The 22,095-nt window shown below is 49.3% G+C and overlaps 1 protein-coding gene across 1 annotated transcript in view; it reads right to left on the bottom strand.

Annotated features, from left to right (window-relative positions):
- KMT2B (lysine methyltransferase 2B) overlaps positions 1-22,095 on the bottom strand; it is an 86,462-nt gene that overhangs the window by 57,579 nt on the left and 6,788 nt on the right. Inside the window, exon 2 of the mRNA XM_082274387.1 lies at positions 6,478-6,550. Coding sequence (XP_082130513.1) covers positions 6,478-6,550 — 73 coding nt within the window. The remainder of the gene's footprint in view (positions 1-6,477; positions 6,551-22,095) is intronic.

Genomic DNA, 22,095 nt, shown 5'->3' with positions numbered 1-22,095 from the left:
ATCTGGAAATGGTCGCGGCAGATGCAGGCAACCCCTTTTTGGGTCCATCTGGGATCACAAAAAGTGAATCCGTCTTGCGAAACGAGTCTGTCGTTTTCAAGTATACCCTGATCGCCCGGACCACATCCAAGGAGTGCAAAGCAAATTCTCGAGGATGACTGGGCTTAGGACACAGGGAAGGTAATACAATTTCTTCATTCAGATGAAATTCTGAAACTACTTTTGGTAGGAAGGATGGATTCGGACGAAGAACCACCTTATCTCTATGAACCACCAGATATGGTGAACGACAAGATAATGCGGCCAGTTCTGACACCCTGCGTGCAGAAGTAATAGCCACCAAGAAGGCCACCTTCTGGGACAACGTGGGTAGAGGAATCTCCCTAATATCTTCAAAGGGAGGTTTCTGAAGAACCGACAACACTAAATTAAGATCCCAGGGGGGTAACGGCGCGTGCACTGGCGGAGCCAGATGTCGCACCCCCTGGATGAAATTCCGCACCAAGGAATGAGTAGCCAAAGGCTTCTGAAAGAAGATGGCTAATGCTGAGACCTGACCCTTGATAGTACTCAAGGCCAGTTTCTGCTCAACCCCTTGTTGCAGAAAAGCCAATATTCGACTAATCGAATAAGACCGAGGACGGAACCCCAAAGGTTCACACCATGCAATGTAGGACTTCCATGTGCGATGATAAATCTTTCTGGAAGTCGCTTTCCTTGCTTCAACTAGAGTAGGAATAACTGAAGCTGACAAACCTTTGTCCTTCAGCACCTGGGTCTCAATAGCCAGGCCGTTAAAGCCAGCGATCGTAAAGCAGGATGGAGGATCGGTCCCTGAGACAGTAGATCCTCTCTGAGAGGAAGTCTCCACGGGACGTCCGCCACCAGTCTGACCATGTCGGCGTACCAAGCTCGACGAGGCCAGTCCGGAGCTACCAGGATTACTGGGATTCCTTCCTCCTCTACCCTGCGAAGAAGTCTTGGCAGTAACGCGAGAGGAGGGAAGGCATATATTAGCTGGTATTGCCCCCACGGGGCGATCAGTGCGTCTGCGGTTTCTGCTAGAGGATCGCGGGAGCGAGCCACGAATCTCTGAACTTTCCTGTTGAATCGTGATGCCAACAGATCCACATCCGGGGTGCCCCACCGTAGGCACAACTGGTGGAAAACGTCTGGATGGAGGGACCATTCCCCCTGATCCAGGGTCTGACGGCTGAGATAATCTGCCTGCCAATTCTCCACCCCCGGAATGAACACCGCAGAGATTGCTGGAACAAATCGTTCCGCCCAGCGAAGAATGCAAGCCACTTCTTTGGCCGCTCGGACACTCTTGGTGCCCCCCTGGTGATTGACATAAGCCACGGCCGTGGCATTGTCCGACTGGATCCGAACCGGGCTGCCCTGGAGCTGCTCGGTCCAGTGAATCAGACAAAGTCTGATCGCTCTCAGTTCCAATACATTTATCGGTAATCTGGATTCTTCCGGGGACCAAAGTCCCTGGGCAGATAATTGACCGAGAATTCCTCCCCATCCGGATAGACTGGCATCCGTGGTCACTATCGTCCAATATATTGGCAGAAATGACTTTCCCTGGCTGAGCATTGGAGACCGAAGCCACCAAACCAGAGACTCTCTGGTCTGTTTGCTCAATCGTATCTGATTGTCCAGGGATTCCGGATTCCGATTCCATCTGAGGAGAATCTCTTGCTGAAGAATTCGGGTATGGGACTGGGCAAATGGGACTGCTTCGAATGAAGCCACCATCAACCCCAGAACCCTCATGCAAGTCCGAAGGGAAGACCAGCTGTTGGACAGTAACAACTGGACTGCTGATTGAATCTTTCGAAGTTTCCCTACCGGAAGAAACACTCTTGTCCTGACTGTGTCTAGAATTAGACCCAGATATTCGAGCCTCTGGGTGGGAACCAGAAAAGACTTTTGCTGGTTCACCAGCCACCCGAATTCCTGTAAAGAAATCATAGTAATTTCTATGTTTTGTAGCAAGGTCTGAGGAGACTCTGCATGAAGCAGAAGATCGTCTAGGTAACCTAGAATCGATATACCTCTTTGGCGCAGAAGTGCCAACATTGGGGCCAACACTTTTGTGAAGACCCGCGGAGCCGTGGCGAGACCGAAAGGTAACGCCACAAACTGATAGTGGTTCTCCTCTACGGAAAAGCGTAGAAAACGCTGATGTCCTGCGAAAATGGGAATGTGAAGATAGGCGTCCTTGATGTCTATGGACGCTAGGACATCCCCTGGATGCAGGAAGGCTGCTACCGTGCGAATGGACTCCATTCTGAATCTTCTTATGTTGACGAAAGAATTGAGTGCTCTTAAGTCCAGAATTGGACGCACTTTGCCCTCTTTCCTGGGTATTGTAAACAGGTTTGAATAAAACCCTTGAAACCGTTCTGTCCAAGGAACGTGGACTACCACTCCTTGTTGTAGTAGATCTGTGACTGCTCTCCGCAGATCTTCTAGACGATCCGGAGATAGTCGGATATTGGAAGGGAAGAATCGCGCCGGTGGGAGAGATCGAAACTCGATCTTGTACCCTGACTTTATGACTTCGCAAACCCATTTGTCCGGGATTCTGGAAAGCCATGGATCCGGGAACCGGCGAAGACGTCCCCCCACCCCAGTTATGGGTGGGGGCGCACCTTCAGGCTTTGGATGGTTTATCTTCAGGTCTGGAGGGGGCGGGCTTTTGCTTGCCCGACCAACGACCCCTGATGCCTCCTGTAGGAACCTTGGAGGACTTAGTTTTTTCACCCGCTGGACGAAAAAACCTCTTGTGAGCAGAAAAAGAAGGCCCTCGTCTTTGACGAGTTCCTCTACCTTTAAAATTTTGCGGTAAAAAGGTGCTTTTTCCACCGGTGAGATCCTTAATGATCTCATCTAAGTTGGCTCCAAATAGACGTTCTCCTGAAAAGGGGATATTAGCCAATGCTTTTTTGGAACCTTGGTCGGCTATCCAACCTTTTAGCCACAGTGTACGCCTGAGAACCACTGCTGAGACTGATGCTCGCGCCATTAATGGAGTGGCGTCTAACGCCGCATCACATACAAACTGTAACCCCTGTATCATTTGCTCCAACAAATCTGATACCGCCTGAGGGACCTCTTCTAAGTCCCGGCGTAACCACTTGGTCCATTCAGTTACAGCCTGCGAAACCAGACCAATAGCAATTATTGGCCTGAAAGCTGATCCAATCAAGGAAAACATGGTGCGAGACATAGCTTCTATCTTGCGATCCACTGGATCTTTAAAAGACGGAGCGTCTTCTAAAGGAATAACCGTGGCTTTATTCAATCTAGCAATTGGTGAATCCACCACAGGTGGTTCTGTCCATTTCTTAATAAGGGTTTCCTCAAACGGATAACGCCTGTCAATGCGTTTGGAAATATTAAAAGTGCGTTTTGGCAGACGGCATTCTTCATCGATTGGATTGCCAAAACATTTGGGCAATGGAAAAACCTTTGCCACTTTGATGCGCTTTTTAGTCCCAAAAGGGATCTCAGTTTCAGCTATTTCTGATGGAATACCCTGTAACCTTAAAGTCTCTTGAACAGATACAATGAGTGCGTTTACCAACGCTTCCTCTCGGGCTATGGCAGATGCCGAAACATCCTCCTCACTGTCTGAAGAGACAGGACCCGAGACACCAATACCAGATGAAGTACCTGCAACTGCAGAAATAGGCTCAGAGTCTGAATCCGAGGTTTCAGATAATAAGGGGTTAGGCGGGGGTCGCTTTCTTGCGCCCTGTCCCTGACAAGCCACTTCCACCCGGGACACAAAAGTTTCCATAATAGCTGACAAAGATTCAATTGTCAATGGGGTGCTGGAGGATCCCGCAGACCCCTCGAGGGGATCCGGAGGAGATACACGAGTGGCAGGGTCCATGTTAATACAGGACACTTTTGCCAGCAATAAACCCTTTTTTTTTTTTGTGTGTCTCCCCCTAGCGCAATAGCGCCCCTCAGAGTACCTGCTTCTCGATCCCAGAGAGAGAGAGAGGGACCCCCAAGGCTCACCAACCGATGCAGTGCAGTTTCCAACAAACTGCAGCCAGCGTCTGTCTTACACAGACTGGAAGGAGCTGTTTGCTTTTTCCCGGGCAGAAGGCGTGGCTCCGCCCCCTGTGTACGCCTTCCGGCGTTCCCAGCCCTCCACGAGGAAGCTGGGCTCACAAAACATGGCCGCCCCCATAGAAGAGACATAAGACTCCAAAAACATGGCGGCCGGCGTGACCTGAGGACATACATGCATTCGGTCTACGGCAAAATGGCGGCGGACCGCCGATATCGTCTTCCCAGCACATCCACCTGCACTCTGCTAAGAGGTGACATATGGATCTACAGAGATACACTGCACATAAGGTAGGATTATACCTCCTATGTTTGCTGTAATGTTACAGTCTGCTGGGTAGAGTGTTAGCTCTTAAACCAAGTCCACTTCCCACAAACACATGCTGTATTACAAGGGGGACTTGTAAGTGTCAGATATATACTGACCATATCTGGAGGGGCCCATAATATATACTGCCTCATAAATGAGGAAAAAAGGGAACGTTTTACTCACCATACCGAACCGACAGGCACCCTCTCTTCACAATACCCTCTCCACCGAGGTGGGGGTTTGTGGACGCCTCGACTCTCTGGTCCTGGCGTCCAAGCGAGCTTTTAACTCGCAAAGTCAGTCCCTTTACTGGGACTCCGTCGCGGCCGACTCAGCGCACTGGTCTGCACGCGCTTTTAGGCAGAAACCGGGGTGACCACTGGATCTCACATCCAGCCCGTCGCCCGGCCCCGCATACTTACTTGAATATGTCGCGGCCGACCAAGCGCAATGCCTGGTCTGCACGCGCTCGTAGGCCGGCTGGGGTGACCACAAGTGTCGCCCAGTCCGGCATTTTTGCTTGAAGATCTCACAGGAAAAAAACACTGGAGAAAACTACCTAAAAAATGTCTTTTTCTTAAAGAAAAAAAGTCTTGCCAGGACCAAAAGATCCCAGCAAGGAACTTAGGTCCTTACTCCTGACTAGACAGAAAAAAACTGATTCCCTGTAGCAGAGAGAGGGAGGATATACCCTCAGGGACTGCCCCCTAGGGTGGAGCCAGAACGTTTTGTCATTCTGCCTAGTCCTACTCCTGCGGAGACAACATAACCCAGCTCTTGAGAATCAAGAAGACTACGTCTGTCAATGAGCGATAGAGAAAAGATGGTAATATTACTGGTAAAAAAATAAAATGATGGTTATATTACTGGTAAAAAATAAAATGATGGTTATATTACTGGAAAAAAAATAAAATGATGGTAATATTACTGGTAAAAAAATAAAATGATGGTAATATTACTGGTAAAAAAAAACTGGCATCCTGACATACAATAACTATGAAGTGTTTTACAGAATTGAAAACATTTTTCACTTGTAGTCTTGCCCCTAAATCCCATCCTTTGGCTTTGGCCTTTGTTTTCTCCATCAACTCATTATGGGCAGGATAAAAGTGACCAAAGTAACAATACAGTTAAAGCGTCACTAAACCCACATCATAAACTATCAATAAACAGTGTATTCCATGCTTTTCATACTCACTTTGAGATTTGTTTTCTGTATTCTTCAAAAAAAAAAAAAACCTGGTTAATCCTGCTGCTCTATCTCCCCCTCCTGTCCATGTCCCCAATGCTAGGGATTTTGCACATGCTCAGTGTTCAGTGAGTTTCTATGCAGGGCATTTCCTCCATATCACATCTGAGCAGCCCATGTGACTATAGAGTCACACATGTGGGCGTATTCACAGTAGTAAATGACAGCCCACTCCCTCCCTCCTCCATGCCCACTAATCAGCTTGACGGAGGCTTCACCTCCACGTTATTTTAAGACACAGGGTTTCAAGAGGTTCCCCTTTTACATCTGGCGTCCCCAATAGAGTACCCATTTACATCCGGTGTCCCCAATAGAGTGCCCATTTACATCCGGTGTCCCCAATAAAGTCCCCATTTACATCCGGTGTCGCCAATAGAGTCCCCATTTACATCCGGTGTCCCCAATAGAGTCCCCGTTTACATCCGGTGTCCCCAATAGAGTCCCCATTTACATCCGGCGTCCCCAATAGAGTCCCCATTTACATCCGGCGTCCCCAATAGAGTCCCCATTTACATCCGGCGTCCCCAATAGAGTCCCCGTTTACATTCGGTGTCCCCAATAGAGTCCCCATTTACATCCAGTGTCCCCAATAGAGTCCCCATTTACATCCGGCGTCCCCAATAGAGTCCCCATTTACATCCGGCGTCCCCAATAGAGTCCCCATTTACATCCGGCGTCCCCAATAGAGTCCCCATTTACATCCGGCGTCCCCAATAGAGTCCCCATTTACATCCGGCGTCCCCAATAGAGTCCCCATTTACATCCGGCGTCCCCAATAGGCAGGCAAGAAATCTGCATTTTCCTAGGAGAGAAACGTCTTCACCTTTATTAGATCTCAAAGTCAGGCGGAGTGGAGGGTTTTCGGGTTTTTCTTCTTTGACTCCCACACGCTCTTCCTGCAGAAAAAAAAAAAACAGAGGTGTCAGCAAAACAGCAAGCTCCTGGGACGAGTTTTAAAGGACACAATAAATGGGGTATTATCCCTTCAATAGCAATTTCTGTACAGTGCTTACATCACCCCCCCCCCCCCCAATCTATTCGGTGTCAAGTTTCCTATAGGATGCATAATATGCATTTATATTTGTTTGCTCTAGTTTATGTCTATGGTATGTCTGTTATGGCTTTTTATAGTTATTGTCTTTGGCGTGTACACTATGACTTTATATACTGTTGTAAATGATTGTTACAGCTTGCGTCTTTTCTATATAAACATTTTTAAGCTCTTTTAGTGATTCTATCTTTATCCTCCAATGGAAACAAAGGATGGCAAATCTGGAAAATCCAAGTCCATATGTTCTTTAAATCAAACCTATCAGGAACTGCAAGATATCCTAAGCTGATCCCAGCCATTACAGTCTGAAGGAATTACGGCCCCTTTCACACTAGTGCGACTTGTCCCGCGATTTTGGACCGCAAAAATCACATGACAAGTCGTTTTCCATTATTTTCAATGAGCCCCATTCATATCACTGCGACTTGAAGTCGCACCGACTTCCAAGTAGTCCCTGCACTACTTTGGCACGATTTTGAGGCCAAAGACATTCAAGCCCAGTCAAAGTCGTGGCGGCAAAAAAGTCGTGGCGGCAAAAAAGTCGTGGCGGCAAAAAAGTCGTGGCGGCAAAAAAGTCGTGGCGGCAAAAAAGTCGTGGCGGCAAAAAAGTCGTGGCGGCAAAAAAGTCGTGGCGGCAAAAAAGTCGTGGCGGCAAAAAAGTCGTGGCGGCAAAAAAGTCGTGGCGGCAAAAAAGTCGTGGCGGCAAAAAAGTCGTGGCGGCAAAAAAGTCGTGGCGGCAAAAAAGTCGTGGCGGCAAAAAAGTCGTGGCGGCAAAAAAGTCGTGGCGGCAAAAAAGTCGCACAAGTGTGAAAGGGGCTTTAAAGCTGAACTCCGGGATAAGCAAATATTGTCTAAATACAAGAGTTATGTACATTCTTTATTGAATCATTGTGTTGCTTAAGGCTACATTCACACCTGAGCGTAGCGTTTTTCGCGCGTTTTTTACCGCGATTTTAACCGTGATTTACAGGCGTTTTTTGTGCAGGCGTTTTTTGATTGAATAGATACCAATGGAAAACGCCTGGAATCTGCCCAAAAAGAAGCTCATGTACTTTTTTGAGCGTTGGGCGTTTTGTAAACAGCGTCAAAACGCTCAGATGTGAACAGGGGCCATTGAAATGAATAGGATTTGTCTTGTTGGGCGTTTTGAGAGCTGATCCTAGAGCAGAAAAACTCCCCAAAAACGCCCCAAAACGCCTAGATGTGAACGGAGCCTTATGTATTTCTTTCACATTGGTGTGGTAATCCACTGTGAAACTTTACTTGCTCCAAGACCCATCACTGATGCGGTCTTTCCAAGTGTAGGGTGACAGGTCTTGTCTCCGCCCCCCCTCTTGTAGTGTTCTGCAGGCAGCCTGTAGTGGGCGTGGCCTGCTGGGTCCCCTCCCACAACTATGCTCCCTGCACAGGCTATCTACACCCCAGTGATGTCACTGGTATTTTTACAAGAACAGATTTGGGTTTTCACAACGGATATTGGTGAAAAATATATTCCCATATTTAAATGAAAGATTGAGCCTGGAGTTCAGCTTTGAGGTTTAACAACGATATAAAAAAAAAGGGCCCTACCAAGCTATTTAACCACTTGCCGATCGCCGCAAGTACATATACATGTACTGGTACGTCACTCACCCACGAGCCTATAGGGGGCGCGCTCCGGTCCCCGCTCATTCCCTGCCATCCCTGCGCGAGTGACCGGTGGCCCCGATGTCCGCCGGTCACTCGCGATCTCCCGCTGGAGAGGGAGAAAGGCAGACGGATGATGTAAACAAAGCAGCCTGTCATTCTCCCTGGTGTAACTGCAGAGACTATATGATCCTGCTATGTAGGATCGTATGTCTCTGTGGTTACACCACAAGCCACGCCCCCCCCCACAGTTAGAATCACGCCCCTAGAGACACACTTAACCCCTTGACCAGTGTCATGGGGCGGAAAGAAAAGGAGGGAGGGGGGCGGAAAGAAAAAGGAAGGGGGCGGAAAGAAAAAGGAAGGGGGCCGAAAGAAAAAGGAAGGGGGCCGAAAGAAAAAGGAAGGGGGCCGAAAGAAAAAGGAAGGGGGCCGAAAGAAAAAGGAAGGGGGCCGAAAGAAAAAGGAAGGGGGCCGAAAGAAAAAGGAAGGGGGCCGAAAGAAAAAGGAAGGGGGCCGAAAGAAAAAGGAAGGGGGCCGAAAGAAAAGGAAGGGGGCCGAAAGAAAAGCAAGGGGGCCGAAAGAAAAGCAAGGGGGCCGAAAGAAAAGCAAGGGGGCCGAAAGAAAAGCAAGGGGGCCGAAAGAAAAGCAAGGGGGCCGAAAGAAAAGCAAGGGGGCCGAAAGAAAAGCAAGGGGGCCGAAAGAAAAGCAAGGGGGCCGAAAGAAAAGCAAGGGGGCCGAAAGAAAAAGGGGGGGAGAAAAAAAAAAAAAAGGAGAATGTGTAAAAAAGGGGCAAGAAGAAGGGGGGGGTTGGGGGGAGTTGGAGGCTGACATGGAGTTACTGCAACAGAAATTGGTGAGGGGGGGGGGGGGGGGCACAGAAAGCAAAGTGACCCCAGCAGGTACGTAGGAATATTTATGTTGCCACAAATGGTCTGGGGTTTAAATTCCCTCCAAGCTCCTGCACGACAGTCATCAACCAGTCAAGGTTTTACATGGGATCTGATGACCCAAAGGAGCTTGCTATTCGATTCATCAAAGTTTAACGATATGCATCTGCATGTGAGGGAGGAGTACCAGAGGCCCCTGCCCATCCGTTACTCATCACACAACAAGCAGGAGGAGATCCCCTTCAGACGTCACTGGGAGGGGATTTTTCTGATCTGACAAGAGACACTCAGCCAGGCCGACTCCATAATCCACATTAATATATAAGCAACTTACAAAGCTTCTCTTGACTGACAGATGGAACCGACGAGACAAAACCAGAACTTCCCGTCCCATATGATTGCTGAATGGACTTCTCCAACCACACCACTAAACTGATAGGATAACCTCTATATATATATATATATATATATATATATATATATATATATATATATATGTGCACAGGAGAAGGATGGGGAAAATGCTGCAACACAGCAAACTCTGCCCTCCGTCTCCTCTACAAAACATGTTTGATCACCAAAGCCCGGTCATTTGACCAATGATCGCTGTGTGCCGTACTCGGCATGGTTCAGTGTACCTTTCCTATGACCCACTTAAAGAGGAGGGCTGAAGCATGGGTCAGCTGCACTCCGCAAAGGGAACACTTTGGAATTTCGGTTTGTCTATGGCCGGCTTTAACTTACATTAGGTGGGCAGTACATTCAATAGCTGCCAGAAAACCATGCAAGAGTTTACTCTTGGGAACTCTACTGGTGACATCCCTGCACTGAGTTCCTGGGTCTGTACACCTGCTGTGCCCATTATGAGGGGTTCCCACCATCCCTGTGCCGAGTTCCTGGGTCTGTACACCTGCTGTGCCCATTATGAGGAGTTCCCCCATCCCTGTGCTGAGTTCCTGGGTTTGTACACCTGCTGTGCCCATTATGAGGAGTTCCCACCATCCCTGTGCTGAGTTCCCAGGTCTGTACACCCGCTGGGCCCATTATGAAGGGTTCCCACCATCCCTGTACTGAGTTCCTGGGTCTGTACACCTGCTGTGCCCATTATGAGGGGTTCCCACCATCCCTGTGCTGAGTTCCCAGGTCTGTACACCTGCTGCGCCCATTATGAGGGGTTCCCACCATCCCTGTGCCAAGTTCCTGGGTCTGTACACCTGCTGTGCCCATTATGAGGGGTTCCCACCATCCCTGTGCTGAGTTCCCAGGTCTGTACACCTGCTGTGCCCATTATGAGGGGTTCCCACCATCCCTGTGCTGAGTTCCTGGGTCTGTACACCTGCTGTGCCCATTATGAGGGGTTCCCACCATCCCTGTGCTGAGTTCCTGGGTCTGTACACCTGCTGTGCCCATTATGAGGGGTTCCCACCATTCTGTATTATATAAAAGAAATTTGGAAAAAAGATGTCAGACCATAAGCCCCTTATAATGGCCACAGTAGACATGCAGAAATCACACTACTGAAGACCCCCTACCCAAAAAATGTCAGCTTATCACTCTGGCAAACAAACAATGCTATAGACCAGGGATCCTCAAACTACGGCCCTCCAGCTGTTGCAGAACTACACACCCTATGAGGCATTGTAAAACTCTGACATTCACAGACATGACTAGGCATGATGGGAATTGTAGTTCCTGAACAGCTGGAGGGCCACAGTTTGAAGAACCCTGCTATAGAAGATCGGCTGAACTTTTCTTCATAGGGACAGCAGTGATCAAGCAAATGCCACACCTTTCCTATAAGTACAGTGAATGAGTCACCCGGCGGGCAGTGTATTAATAATGCATCCACACAAGTTTTCATACCCTCAGACTCAAATGACATGAAGCTCCAACAGCTATGACTTAAAGTGGAACCAACCAACCGGATAAGATGGGGGCTTCCTTGCCTGGGTTTAGTTCCATGAAAGAGGTCTCTGGATGCCAAGTAGAAGGATGGCACGTTTACCCTCCCCACCTGTCACTGGCTGTCGTGCATGCTGCTTCCCAGCAGACAGGCTCCAGACAAAGGACGGTGACAGTTAGCAGAACTGAGGGACTGGTGACCCAAACAGGCCTGTTCCCTCCTTGTGATGGACAGCATGTGGCGAGTAAATTCAGCCAATAGCAGGCTGTCTATTGGCTTTGGAATCCGCCCACTGCCTGCTATTACAAAGGGTGCGCACCTGACAGATCTAGTGTCCCAGTCTTAGTCCGTAGGGTTCAATATTGAGTTGGCCCACCCTTTGCAGCTATAACAGCTTCAAGTTGGGAGCATGAAATTGTCCAAAATGTCTTGGTATGCTGACGCCTTTAAGAGTTCCCTTCACTGGAACTAAGGGGCCAAGCCCAACCCCTGAAAAACAACCCCACACCATAATCCCCCCTCCACCAAATGATTTGGACCCGTACACAAAGCAAGGTCCATAAAGACATGGATGAGTGAGTTTGGGGTGGAGGAACTTGACCTGATAGAACACCTTTGGGATAAATTAAAGCGGAGACTGCGAGCCAGGCCTTCTTGTCCAACATTAGTGCCTGACCTAACAAATGCTCTTCTGGAAGAATGGTCAAACATTCTCATAGACACTCCTAAACCTTGTGGACGGCCTTCCCAGAAGAGTTGAAGCTGTTATAGCTGCAAAGGGCGGAGCCAACTCAATATTGAACCCTACGGACTAAGACTGGGATGCCATTAAAGTTCATGTGTGTGTAAAGGCAGGCGTCCCAATACTTTTGACAATATAGTGTATATATGCAAACATCCCTGGCACATCTGGAGGAATTCCCAGGATGCCACGTGAGGCATAGCACCGGCGGCAACCGCAGGGACTCCTGCAAGTGCTGCCTGCTGGGATGCAATGCAGAGTGGGGGAGAATGGCTTAGAGGCAGGGCCTGCTGTGGGAAGGATTTGGGACAGGTCAAGCCTTGAACTCTGTGTGAAGTAGAGTAATGGTTTGCTGCTGCTTGCGCAGCGGAATGGAGGCAGGGGAGCATAGGCACAGAGAGGCTGCGGCACAGAGAGGCTGCGGCACAGAGAGGCTGCGGCACAGAGAGGCTGCGGCACAGAGAGGCTGCGGCACAGAGAGGCTGCGGCACAGAGAGACTGCGGCACAGAGAGACTGCGGCACAGAGAGACTGCGGCACAGAGAGACTGCGGCACAGAGAGACTGCGGCACAGAGAGACTGCGGCACAGAGAGACTGCGGTGCCCGAACTTTTCCTAGGACTCCCAGAACCCAGCTCCTCAATGCACCCCTGCCAGCTCCCTGATCCCCCTGTGACACTGCTCCATGGGGCTCATAAGGTGGGGATCTGGGGTCAACAACTACCCACCTCCTGGATCATCCGTGCTGCCCATCCCCTACTTCACCTTTTTAACCCTCTGCCTACTAAAATGCCATCATCACCCCCACACTTAGGGGTTTCTGTCCTTTAATGGTGTCACCCTCTCTTTAAAAATTAGTGCTCCCCCCCTGGTGGCCTCCATTCCTAGGAAGAGTTATCACGGTGAAAGCTCTGACATACACCTGTGAGTGGCAGCAATGTGCTTAGCCAGAATCTGTCTCCCATGGGGAAAAAAATTGGGGGGAGAGGGTGACACCATGTTATACTGCACCAGGTGACACCAACCCTAGTGACGCCATGGATGCTGCAAGATGCCAACACATTTTACTAGGTGCCAAATAAACTTCACACGCTATGAAAAAATAGTTTCTTTAACATGCAATATGCCAACATAAGAGGTCACATGTGACAAATTGCATTCCCCCCACAACCACCAATATCATTTACCCGGCCCAATACATCTTACCAATGGTGACACCCCCATGGGGTTGATTTACTAAAAACTTAAAAGCAATAATGTGGTGCAGCTGTACATGGAGGTCAACCAGCTTCTAACTTCAGCGTGTTCAATTAAAGGAGTTTTAAAGGAAGATTTATCTTAATGCATTCTATGCATTAGGATAAAAAAAAAAAAAAAACTGTGTGCAGCAGCCACCACAGCACCCCCTTAACCACTTTACCGCTGCTCACTAGAGCTGTACTGCAGCAAAGTGGCTCTTGTAGGTCTGACGATGTAGACCTACGTCGCCAGACATTCCCCTCTCTCGGCGGCGCGCGCGCCGCCGGAGGCTCGCTCCCGCTGTATTCAGTCACAGCGGGAGTCGGGCCAGGGGAGGAGCAGCGGCGATCGCCGCTGCTCTTCCCCGATCGTCGGGGAATCAAGTGTGGAGATCCGCCCGTGACAGACAGGGTCAGATTGCAGGGTTCAGCATAGCTGAACATCCGATCTGTCCCTGTGTCACTCAGTCACCTCCCCCCACACACGTCAGTAAGCACCAGGCATACATTAACCCCTCCCTCTCCAATAAAATTAACCCCTTCCCTGCCAGTGTCATTTTTACAGTAACAGTGCATATATATATATATATATATATATATATATATATATATATAGCACTGATTACTGCAGTAATGTCACTGGTACCCCCAAAAGTGTCAAAAATGTCAGTCAAGGATCCGATCTGTGCGCTGCAATGTCGCAGTCCCGCACAAAAAAGAAAAAAAAAATAGCAGATCGCCGCCATTACTCGTTAAAAAAAACACACCAAAAATGACAGAAATCTTTCCCTTAGTAAACGCAATAGCTTTTGCGCAAAGCAATCAAAATATGCTTATTCTGATTTTTTTTTACCAAACAAATGTAGCAGAAAACAAATTGGCCAAAAATTTTAAAAAAATTTGGATTTTTACATTTTTTGGGGGGAATTTCATATAAAAAAAATGTGAAAAATAGTTATTTTTTCAAAATTTACGCTCTTTTTTTGTTTATAGCGCAAAAAGTAAAAATCGCACAGGTGAACAAATACCACCAAAAGAAAGCTCTGTTTGTGGGAAAAAAAGGACGTAAATTTTGTTTGGGTACGGCGTCGCACGACCGCGCAAAAAAAATTAATAAAATAGGAAAAAAGCAATAATTATATTATATTATATTATATTATATTATATATATATATATATATATATATATATATATATATATATATATATATATATATATACACACACACATACATACATATATACACACATACAATACATACACACAGTACTTATAAACAACTTTTTTTTTTATTTAATTTAGCGACACTTCCGGGCCGCCTAGGCGATTAAATCATTAGGTGATTCCCTTGAACTGCTGGGATATTGGTGTCATCTATCCCAGGAGTCTTCGGGAAGCCATGTAATCTCACTGTATTTTTTTTTTTTTTTATGGTAGCAAAACACCCGCGCCTAGGTAACCACAAAATCTATTAATACCAGTATTATAAGCAGCCGCTGTTTATGCCGCCCAAACAGACAAGCCAAGGAAATGTTCAGACTGCTCTTGCTTAACCTCGAATGTTGAATGGGACTGCAAAATACTATATTGAATACTGTAGACTATTCAGCCCCTCACAATCTTTAGTGCTGGTTCACATTTGTGCGATGCGACAATGCTGCGAATATACAGCGTATTCCCGCATTGCATCCGCACCCCTGGCAGTTCACACTGCCATATGCAATCGCCTTGTACAGTTATGGATAAATCACGGTAGCTGGATGAATGAACGCCACTCCACGCCTGCATTCCACCAACCCGGAAGTCTACGGTCTCACGCTCCCAACGCACGTTTCGTCAGTCCGTGCTGACGTCATCAGGGGATCCCCTGATTGTACAAAGCGATTTTACATTTGGATTGTAGTTAAGTGCGTTACTTTCAATAAATGCTCGATTGTATCGATTTACTGCACCATGAGAGCTTTCTTCTTGCTTTCCTACATGTCCTGTATTGGGATCTTATATCTGGTCTGAATGCATATCCCTGCTGGTGAGGGAATTTGAAGCGGAGGATCGGTTTAATAATTGGATCATTGTGTCTGTGTTACCCCCTATAATCAAGGGGTCATATATTTCTGGTAAGAAGTACCTTGTAAGAGCACTGGGTGAAAGTGTGGAGGTGGAGGCTTTGCAATCACTCCTATCAAGTCTATGCTTCTATCAAAAAAATGTTGCTGCTAACCACTGGACTTTTTTATTGATATTAAGCACTTTTAGGCCCCGTTCACACTGGGGCGATCCGACTTCCCCAGGCGACCTCCGAGGTCATTGAACATTGAAGTTTATGATGGTCGCTCCAGGTCGCCCCAAAGAAGCTCCGGACCCTTTTTCTAAGTCGGAGTGACTTGTGTCGCTCCTATTAGAATGGGTCCACAGCTTCCCTATGGAAGGCGACCTACGGCGACCTGTGAGGCGACCAGGTCGCCTCACAGGTCGCCCCAGTGTGAGTGGGGACTTAGACTTTTATATTTATATATATTTGCACAAGCACACTTTATTGAGACACCAATGTGTTGAGCGCAATATATTCACTATTTTCTATTGTCAAGGCATTCCATGCTTTTTGTTTGCAGCTCACAGTGTGGAAGCAATTCCAATTATTCAATCAATTATTCAATTTATTTTTAATGTTCACTAACACTTAAGTGGCTGCTATAGCCCTATTACATAGTTGGTTTATTCAGGTACGCAGTTCTTTTTGGTCTTTACCAATTTTTTCTTCGAAAATGGGATTTTTGATTTACTGTAAAATCCATTTCTTTGATGTTCATTGACGGACACGGCTCCTGATCTTCATAACCATTGGGATGTCCCAAAGCAGTGTTAACCGGTTGCCGACCGCCGCACGACTATATACTGCGGCGGTCAGCCCCGGCCAGGCAGAGTGACGTATCGGTACGTCACTCGCCTGTCACTGACTTGCGAGCCTATAGCGGGCGGGCGCGCGCCCGCCGAGGCGCGCGCCCGCCGCGGCTCGTTCACAGGCAAGTCAGTGCGTGTGACCGGCGGACTCGATGTCCGCCAGTCACACTGCGATCGCTCCTGTGAAGGGAGAAAGACAGAGCAGCTTGTGTAAACAAGCTGCCTGTCAGTTCTCCCTGTGTAAAAGTAAAGATCTGACCGTTCTACTATGTAGAACGGTTGATCTTTGCTTTTACACCAATAGCAATGTCCCTACACAGTAGAAAGCACGCCCCTAGGACACACTTAACCCCTCCCTGTCCAATAAAGTTAACCCCTTCCCTGCCAGTGTCATTTTTGCAGTAACAGTGCATATGTATAGCACTGATTACTGTAGAAATGTCACTGGTAACCCCAAAAGTGTCAAAAATGTCAGTCAAGGGTCCGATCTGTCCGCCGCAATGTCGCAGTACCGAAAAAAAAATCGCAGATCGCCGCCATTACGCGTTAAAAAAAAAAACACCAAAAATGACAAAAATCTTTCTCTTTGTTAGTAAACGCGATAACTTTTGCGCAAACCAATCAAAATACGCTTTTTGCGATTTTTTTTACCAAACATAGGTAGCATAAAACAAATTGGCCGAAAAATGTTAAAAAATTTTGATTTTTACTTTTTTTTTTGGGGAATTTCATATAAAAAAATGTGAAAAATATTGTTATTTTTGCAAAATTTACGCTCTTTTTTTGTTTATAGCGCGTGATCAAAAAATCGCACAGGTGATCAAATACCACCAAAAGAAAGCTCTGTTTGTGGGAAAAAAAGGACGTCAAATTCGTTTAGGTACAGCGTCGCACGACCGCGCAATTGTCCGTTAAAGTCACGCAGTAAAAAAATCGCAAAAAAACCCCTGGTCCTTTAGCAGCCAAATCCTCCGGGGCTTAAGTGGTTAAACATGAGGGGTGGGAACAGCAAAAAAAAATTCCTTACGCTAAACAGTAGCCAACCAGGCAACAGGAGCTCAACCAAAACAAGTGGAGCCCACCTAAAAAAAACAATAGACCCTCAAAGAGGATCAAGTCGTCTAAACAGCAGCAACCGATGACCAAGTGGCCGCCTTGCAAACCTACGTCACTGACACCTGGTGACGGAAGGCCCGGGAGGCACTAAGCGCCCGAGTAGAGTGCGCCTTGACAGGGAAAGGAGGAACCTGACCCTTCATGGAATAGGCCTGGAACACCGTCTGTCTGATCCATCTGGAAATGGACGCAAAGGAAGCAGACAATCCTTTCCGAGGCCCATCCATGAGCGACTTCCTAAAAGATTCAGTAGCTGCCAGGTACACCCTAATTTCCCAGACCACATCCAAGGCATGCAAGGCAATTTCGTTCGGATGTTTCAGCCGGGGACACAGGAAGGCAACACTAATGCCCCGTACACACGTGCAGATTATCTGAAGACTTTTGTCTGTAGACTTACCAAAACCAGATAATATGAGGTCAAACCTAAACACTTTCAATTTGTATGCAATCCGGCAGGCCCTTGCACTACATAGAAAAGGTAAATCTGAAGACAAAAGTCTTCAGATAATCTGCACGTGTGTACGGGGCATAAGTCTTCATTCAAATGAAAATCAGAGAGGAACGACAGACGGGGGCGAAGGACCATCAAGTAAGGTGGACAGGATAACGCCACCAATACCGAAAACCTGTGCACAGAGGAGATAGCCACCAAAATTGCCACCCTCTGAGACAGCGTAAGCAAGGGAATCTCCCAAAGATTCTCAAAAGGAGGCTTCTGGAGGACCGAAAGCACCAAATTGAGGTCTCAAGGCGGCAATGGGGACCGCACTGGAGGAACCAAACGTTGCGCACCAGAGTGTGGGGCCAAAGGTCGTTGGAAAAAAACAAAAAAAAACAAAGCTGATAACTGGCCTTTGATGGTATTCAAGGCCAATTGCTGTTCAACTCCCCATTGAAGGAAGGTTAAGATCCGATCCACCAAGAAGGAGCAAGAATGAACCGAAAGAGACTCACACCGCGCAATGTACGTCTTCCACATACAACGGTAGATCTACCTTAAAGTAGATTTCAACAGCGAAGGAATCACTGACTCTGTCCTTCAGCACCTGGCGTTCAACAGCCAAGCTGTCAAAGCCAGAGACTGTAAAGCAGGATGGAAGATTGGTCCTTGGGACAGCAGAAGTCCCCAAGGTGCGTAGACGACCAGCCATACCAGAACGGCGTACCAAGACTGGCAAGGCCAGTATGGAGCCCCTAGAATGACCTTAATCCTTTCTGCCTCACTTGAGCAGACTGGAACGAATCGGCAGCTCACCTCAGAATGCCAGCTACTTCCCGAGCCGCCAGGACACTTCTTGTGCTCCCTTGGTGATTGGCAGACCACAGTCGTGGCCTTATCCAAATTAATTCATACTGGACACCCCTGAAGCCGAATTGTCCAATCGCTCGGAGTCCCAGTACATTAATCGACAGTCTGAACTCTGCCAGAGTCCAGACCCCCTGAGCACATCTGAACTGAGGGCATCTCCCCACCTGGATAGGCTGGCACCTGTGGCAACAACCGTCCAGTACAGGGGGGATAAGGATTTTCCCTGTCGAATTGACGGAGAACAAAGCCACCTCTAGAGACCGTGGATCCTTGTCCCATTTCACCAGAATCTCTTCTGCAGAGATCTTGTGTGGAACTGTGCAAACAGACCGCCTTGAAGGTGGACACCATCAGGTCCAGAACCAGCATACAAGCCCGGAGGGATGACCGTCTGCTGAACAACAATTTGTCTTCTGCAATGTCTGGAGTTCTTCCAGAGGAAGAAACACTCTGGCTGAGGCCGAGTTCAGAGACAGACCCAGATAGTCAAGTTTTTGAGGACAGAACCAAAAGCAGACTTCTGAAGGTTCAGAATCCAACCAAACTCCCACAGAGTTCGCAGAGTAATCTCCAGATGTCCATCAGAGCAGAGGGAGACCCCGCTCGCAGAAGAACGTCCAGGTACCCTAGTACTGCGATCCCCCGCTGACTCAAACAATGCCAGTACAGGGGCCAACACTCTTATGAAGATCCGAGGAGCGAATGCCAGGCCAAGGTCAATGCCACAAACTAATAGTCCCCGCCCACAGCAAAACGGAGAAAGCGCTGGTGACCGGCACATATTAGAATGTGCAGGTAGGCATCCATGTCGATAGAAGCGAAAAGATATCCGCCTGAGGTAGGGACGCCACTACCGTGCGAATGGACTCCATGTGGAACTAATGTACTCGCACAAAGCAGTTTAGCGTCTTGAGGTCCAGAATTCGTACCTTGCCTTCCTTCATGGGAAGTGTAAAGAGGTTTGAGTAAAAACCCCTAAAAAAGTTGTGAAGTCGGGACTGGAACAATCACCCCTTAACGTAACAAGTCTTCCACTGCCCCAAAGAGACCCTGTAAGCGATCTGGGGACAACAGGTTGGAAGGGAAGAAACTTTTCGGAGGATAAGATCAAACTCGATCTTGTAGCCGGACCGAATAACTTTGTGGACCCACTCGCCCTGTACCAGGGAGGTCCATGGATCTAGAAACCAGCGAATACTCCCCCCCCCCCCCCCACCCCAGATATAGGTGAGGCTGCCCCATCATGCCGAGGCAGCCTTGTGCGCAGGTCTGGAAGAGCCCGCTCCTGGCTTGCCAGACCAGGTCCTCTTGGAACCTCCGGTGGAGGCACTGACTTTTGATCCCTTGTCTTGAGACGCCGAAGGATGAAAAAAACCTCATGAGTCGAGGAAAATGGCCCACGTCTAAAACAGGGCTCCTTACCCCTAGTAGCCAGCGGAAGAAGAGTACTCTTTCTCTAAGGCGCGGACCCGCAGATGCTAAACATCCACTCCCCCAGCCCAATAGCCTCCACAGGGAGCCCAGAGGACAACCCTCTCCTAGTCACCAACCCCCAGGGTGGCAGGGAACCCTGCTCAACCCCTCACTGCGCACAAGGAAAAACCCAGTCAGCAGCAACTCCAACAAGCTCCCCTTTAGAGCATGTCGCAAAAGCCAGCTCATAACCTCCTCCAGGGAGGAGAAAGGGGGGCGAAAGACCCTAAGTGACCACTAAAAGTTCAGAGGGGCTGGGGGGGGGGGGGGACATGGGGGTCCCATCATCCCAGGGAGGAGTCCACGTCTACCCTAAAACCCTCCAGGAGTAGAGGGGGGAAAGCTACTTACCATACCAGAAACAGAGTGGGCACTGTACTGGACAGACCACCACTCCATCGGAATGTGGGTGACTGTCAGCCAGGAGGAACGCTGCTATTCCGGCCAGGTCGTATGCACCCTTTGTGAGACGTTTACTTCCCCACTGTAGGGCTATGATGTGGCCAACCTAGCGTGGAGCTGAGGCCTGAGCGCCCTCGCTGGACAGACTGGGGGGGACCCTAAGGATCTAGATTATCCAGTCCATCGCCCAGTCCGGCAATTGACTGTAGATTCTCACAGGAACAAAACAACAAAGATAGGAAAAATTTCCATTAAAAAATAAAAACATCCCCAGGACCAGAGATCCCAGCAAGGAACTAGGTCCTTACTCCTGACTAGGCAGAAAAAAACAGTGCATATAGCTGACAGTGGGTGTATATCCCCCTGGGACTTCCCATAGGAGTAGTCAAGTGAACTACTCCTGTAGGGGGGCCGTATACCCATTGGTTAAGAAGAATAAGGAGCTGTTTCCCTCAATGAACGAAAGAAAAATATGATTTTATCCTTTAAAATAACTATAATATTAACAAGTGTATGCTGATGGTGTTACAATGTAATCCAGCTCTACAGTGAAACAATAATGTGTATACTGATGGAGAGCCTGTGTATAAACTGATGAGAATACAATATACCCAGCACAGTCACGGTGATCCTACTGATGACAAAATATGTAAGGGCTGATGATGCATGCGCCCCTGCACAGATGGGGGGGGGGGGGCGATGCATGCGCCCCTGCACAGATGGGGGGGGGCGATGCATGCGCCCCTGCACAGATGGGGGGGGCGATGCATGCGCCCCTGCACAGATGGGGGGGGCGATGCATGCGCCCCTGCACAGATGGGGGGGCGATGCATGCGCCCCTGCACAGATGGGGGGGCGATGCATGCGCCCCTGCACAGATGGGGGGGCGATGCATGGAGCCCTGCACAGATGGGGGGCGATGCATGCGCCCCTGCACAGATGGGGGGGCATGCATGCGCCCCTGCACAGATGGGGGGGCATGCATGCGCCCCTGCACAGATGGGGGGGCATGCATGCGCCCCTGCACAGATGGGGGGGCATGCATGCGCCCCTGCACAGGTGGGGGGGCATGCATGCGCCCCTGCACAGGTGGGGGGGCATGCATGCGCCCCTGCACAGGTGGGGGGGCGATGCATGCGCCCCTGCACAGATGGGGGGGCGATGCATGCGCCCCTGCACAGATGGGGGGGGCGATGCATGCGCCCCTGCACAGATGGGGGGGCGATGCATGCGCCCCTGCACAGATGGGGGGGGCGATGCATGCGCCCCTGCACAGATGGGGGGGGCGATGCATGCGCCCCTGCACAGATGGGGGGGCGATGCATGGAGCCCTGCACAGATGGGGGGGCGATGCATGGAGCCCTGCACAGATGGGGGGGCGATGCATGCGCCCCTGCACAGATGGGGGGGCATGCATGCGCCCCTGCACAGATGGGGGGGCATGCATGCGCCCCTGCACAGATGGGGGGGCATGCATGCGCCCCTGCACAGATGGGGGGGCATGCATGCGCCCCTGCACAGATGGGGGGGCATGCATGCGCCCCTGCACAGATGGGGGGGCATGCATGCGCCCCTGCACAGATGGGGGGGCATGCATGCGCCCCTGCACAGATGGGGGGGCATGCATGCGCCCCTGCACAGATGGGGGGGCATGCATGCGCCCCTGCACAGATGGGGGGGGCGATGCATGCGCCCCTGCACAGATGGGGGGGGCGATGCATGCGCCCCTGCACAGATGGGGGGGGGCGATGCATGCGCCCCTGCACAGATGGGGGGGCGATGCATGC

The sequence above is a fragment of the Pelophylax lessonae genome, assembly GCF_965119305.1.
Source record: "Pelophylax lessonae genome assembly, chromosome: 12".
Lineage (NCBI taxonomy): Eukaryota > Metazoa > Chordata > Amphibia > Anura > Ranidae > Pelophylax > Pelophylax lessonae.
Note: the sequence above shows the minus strand (reverse complement) of the source record. Positions and strands in the feature narration are given on the sequence as shown.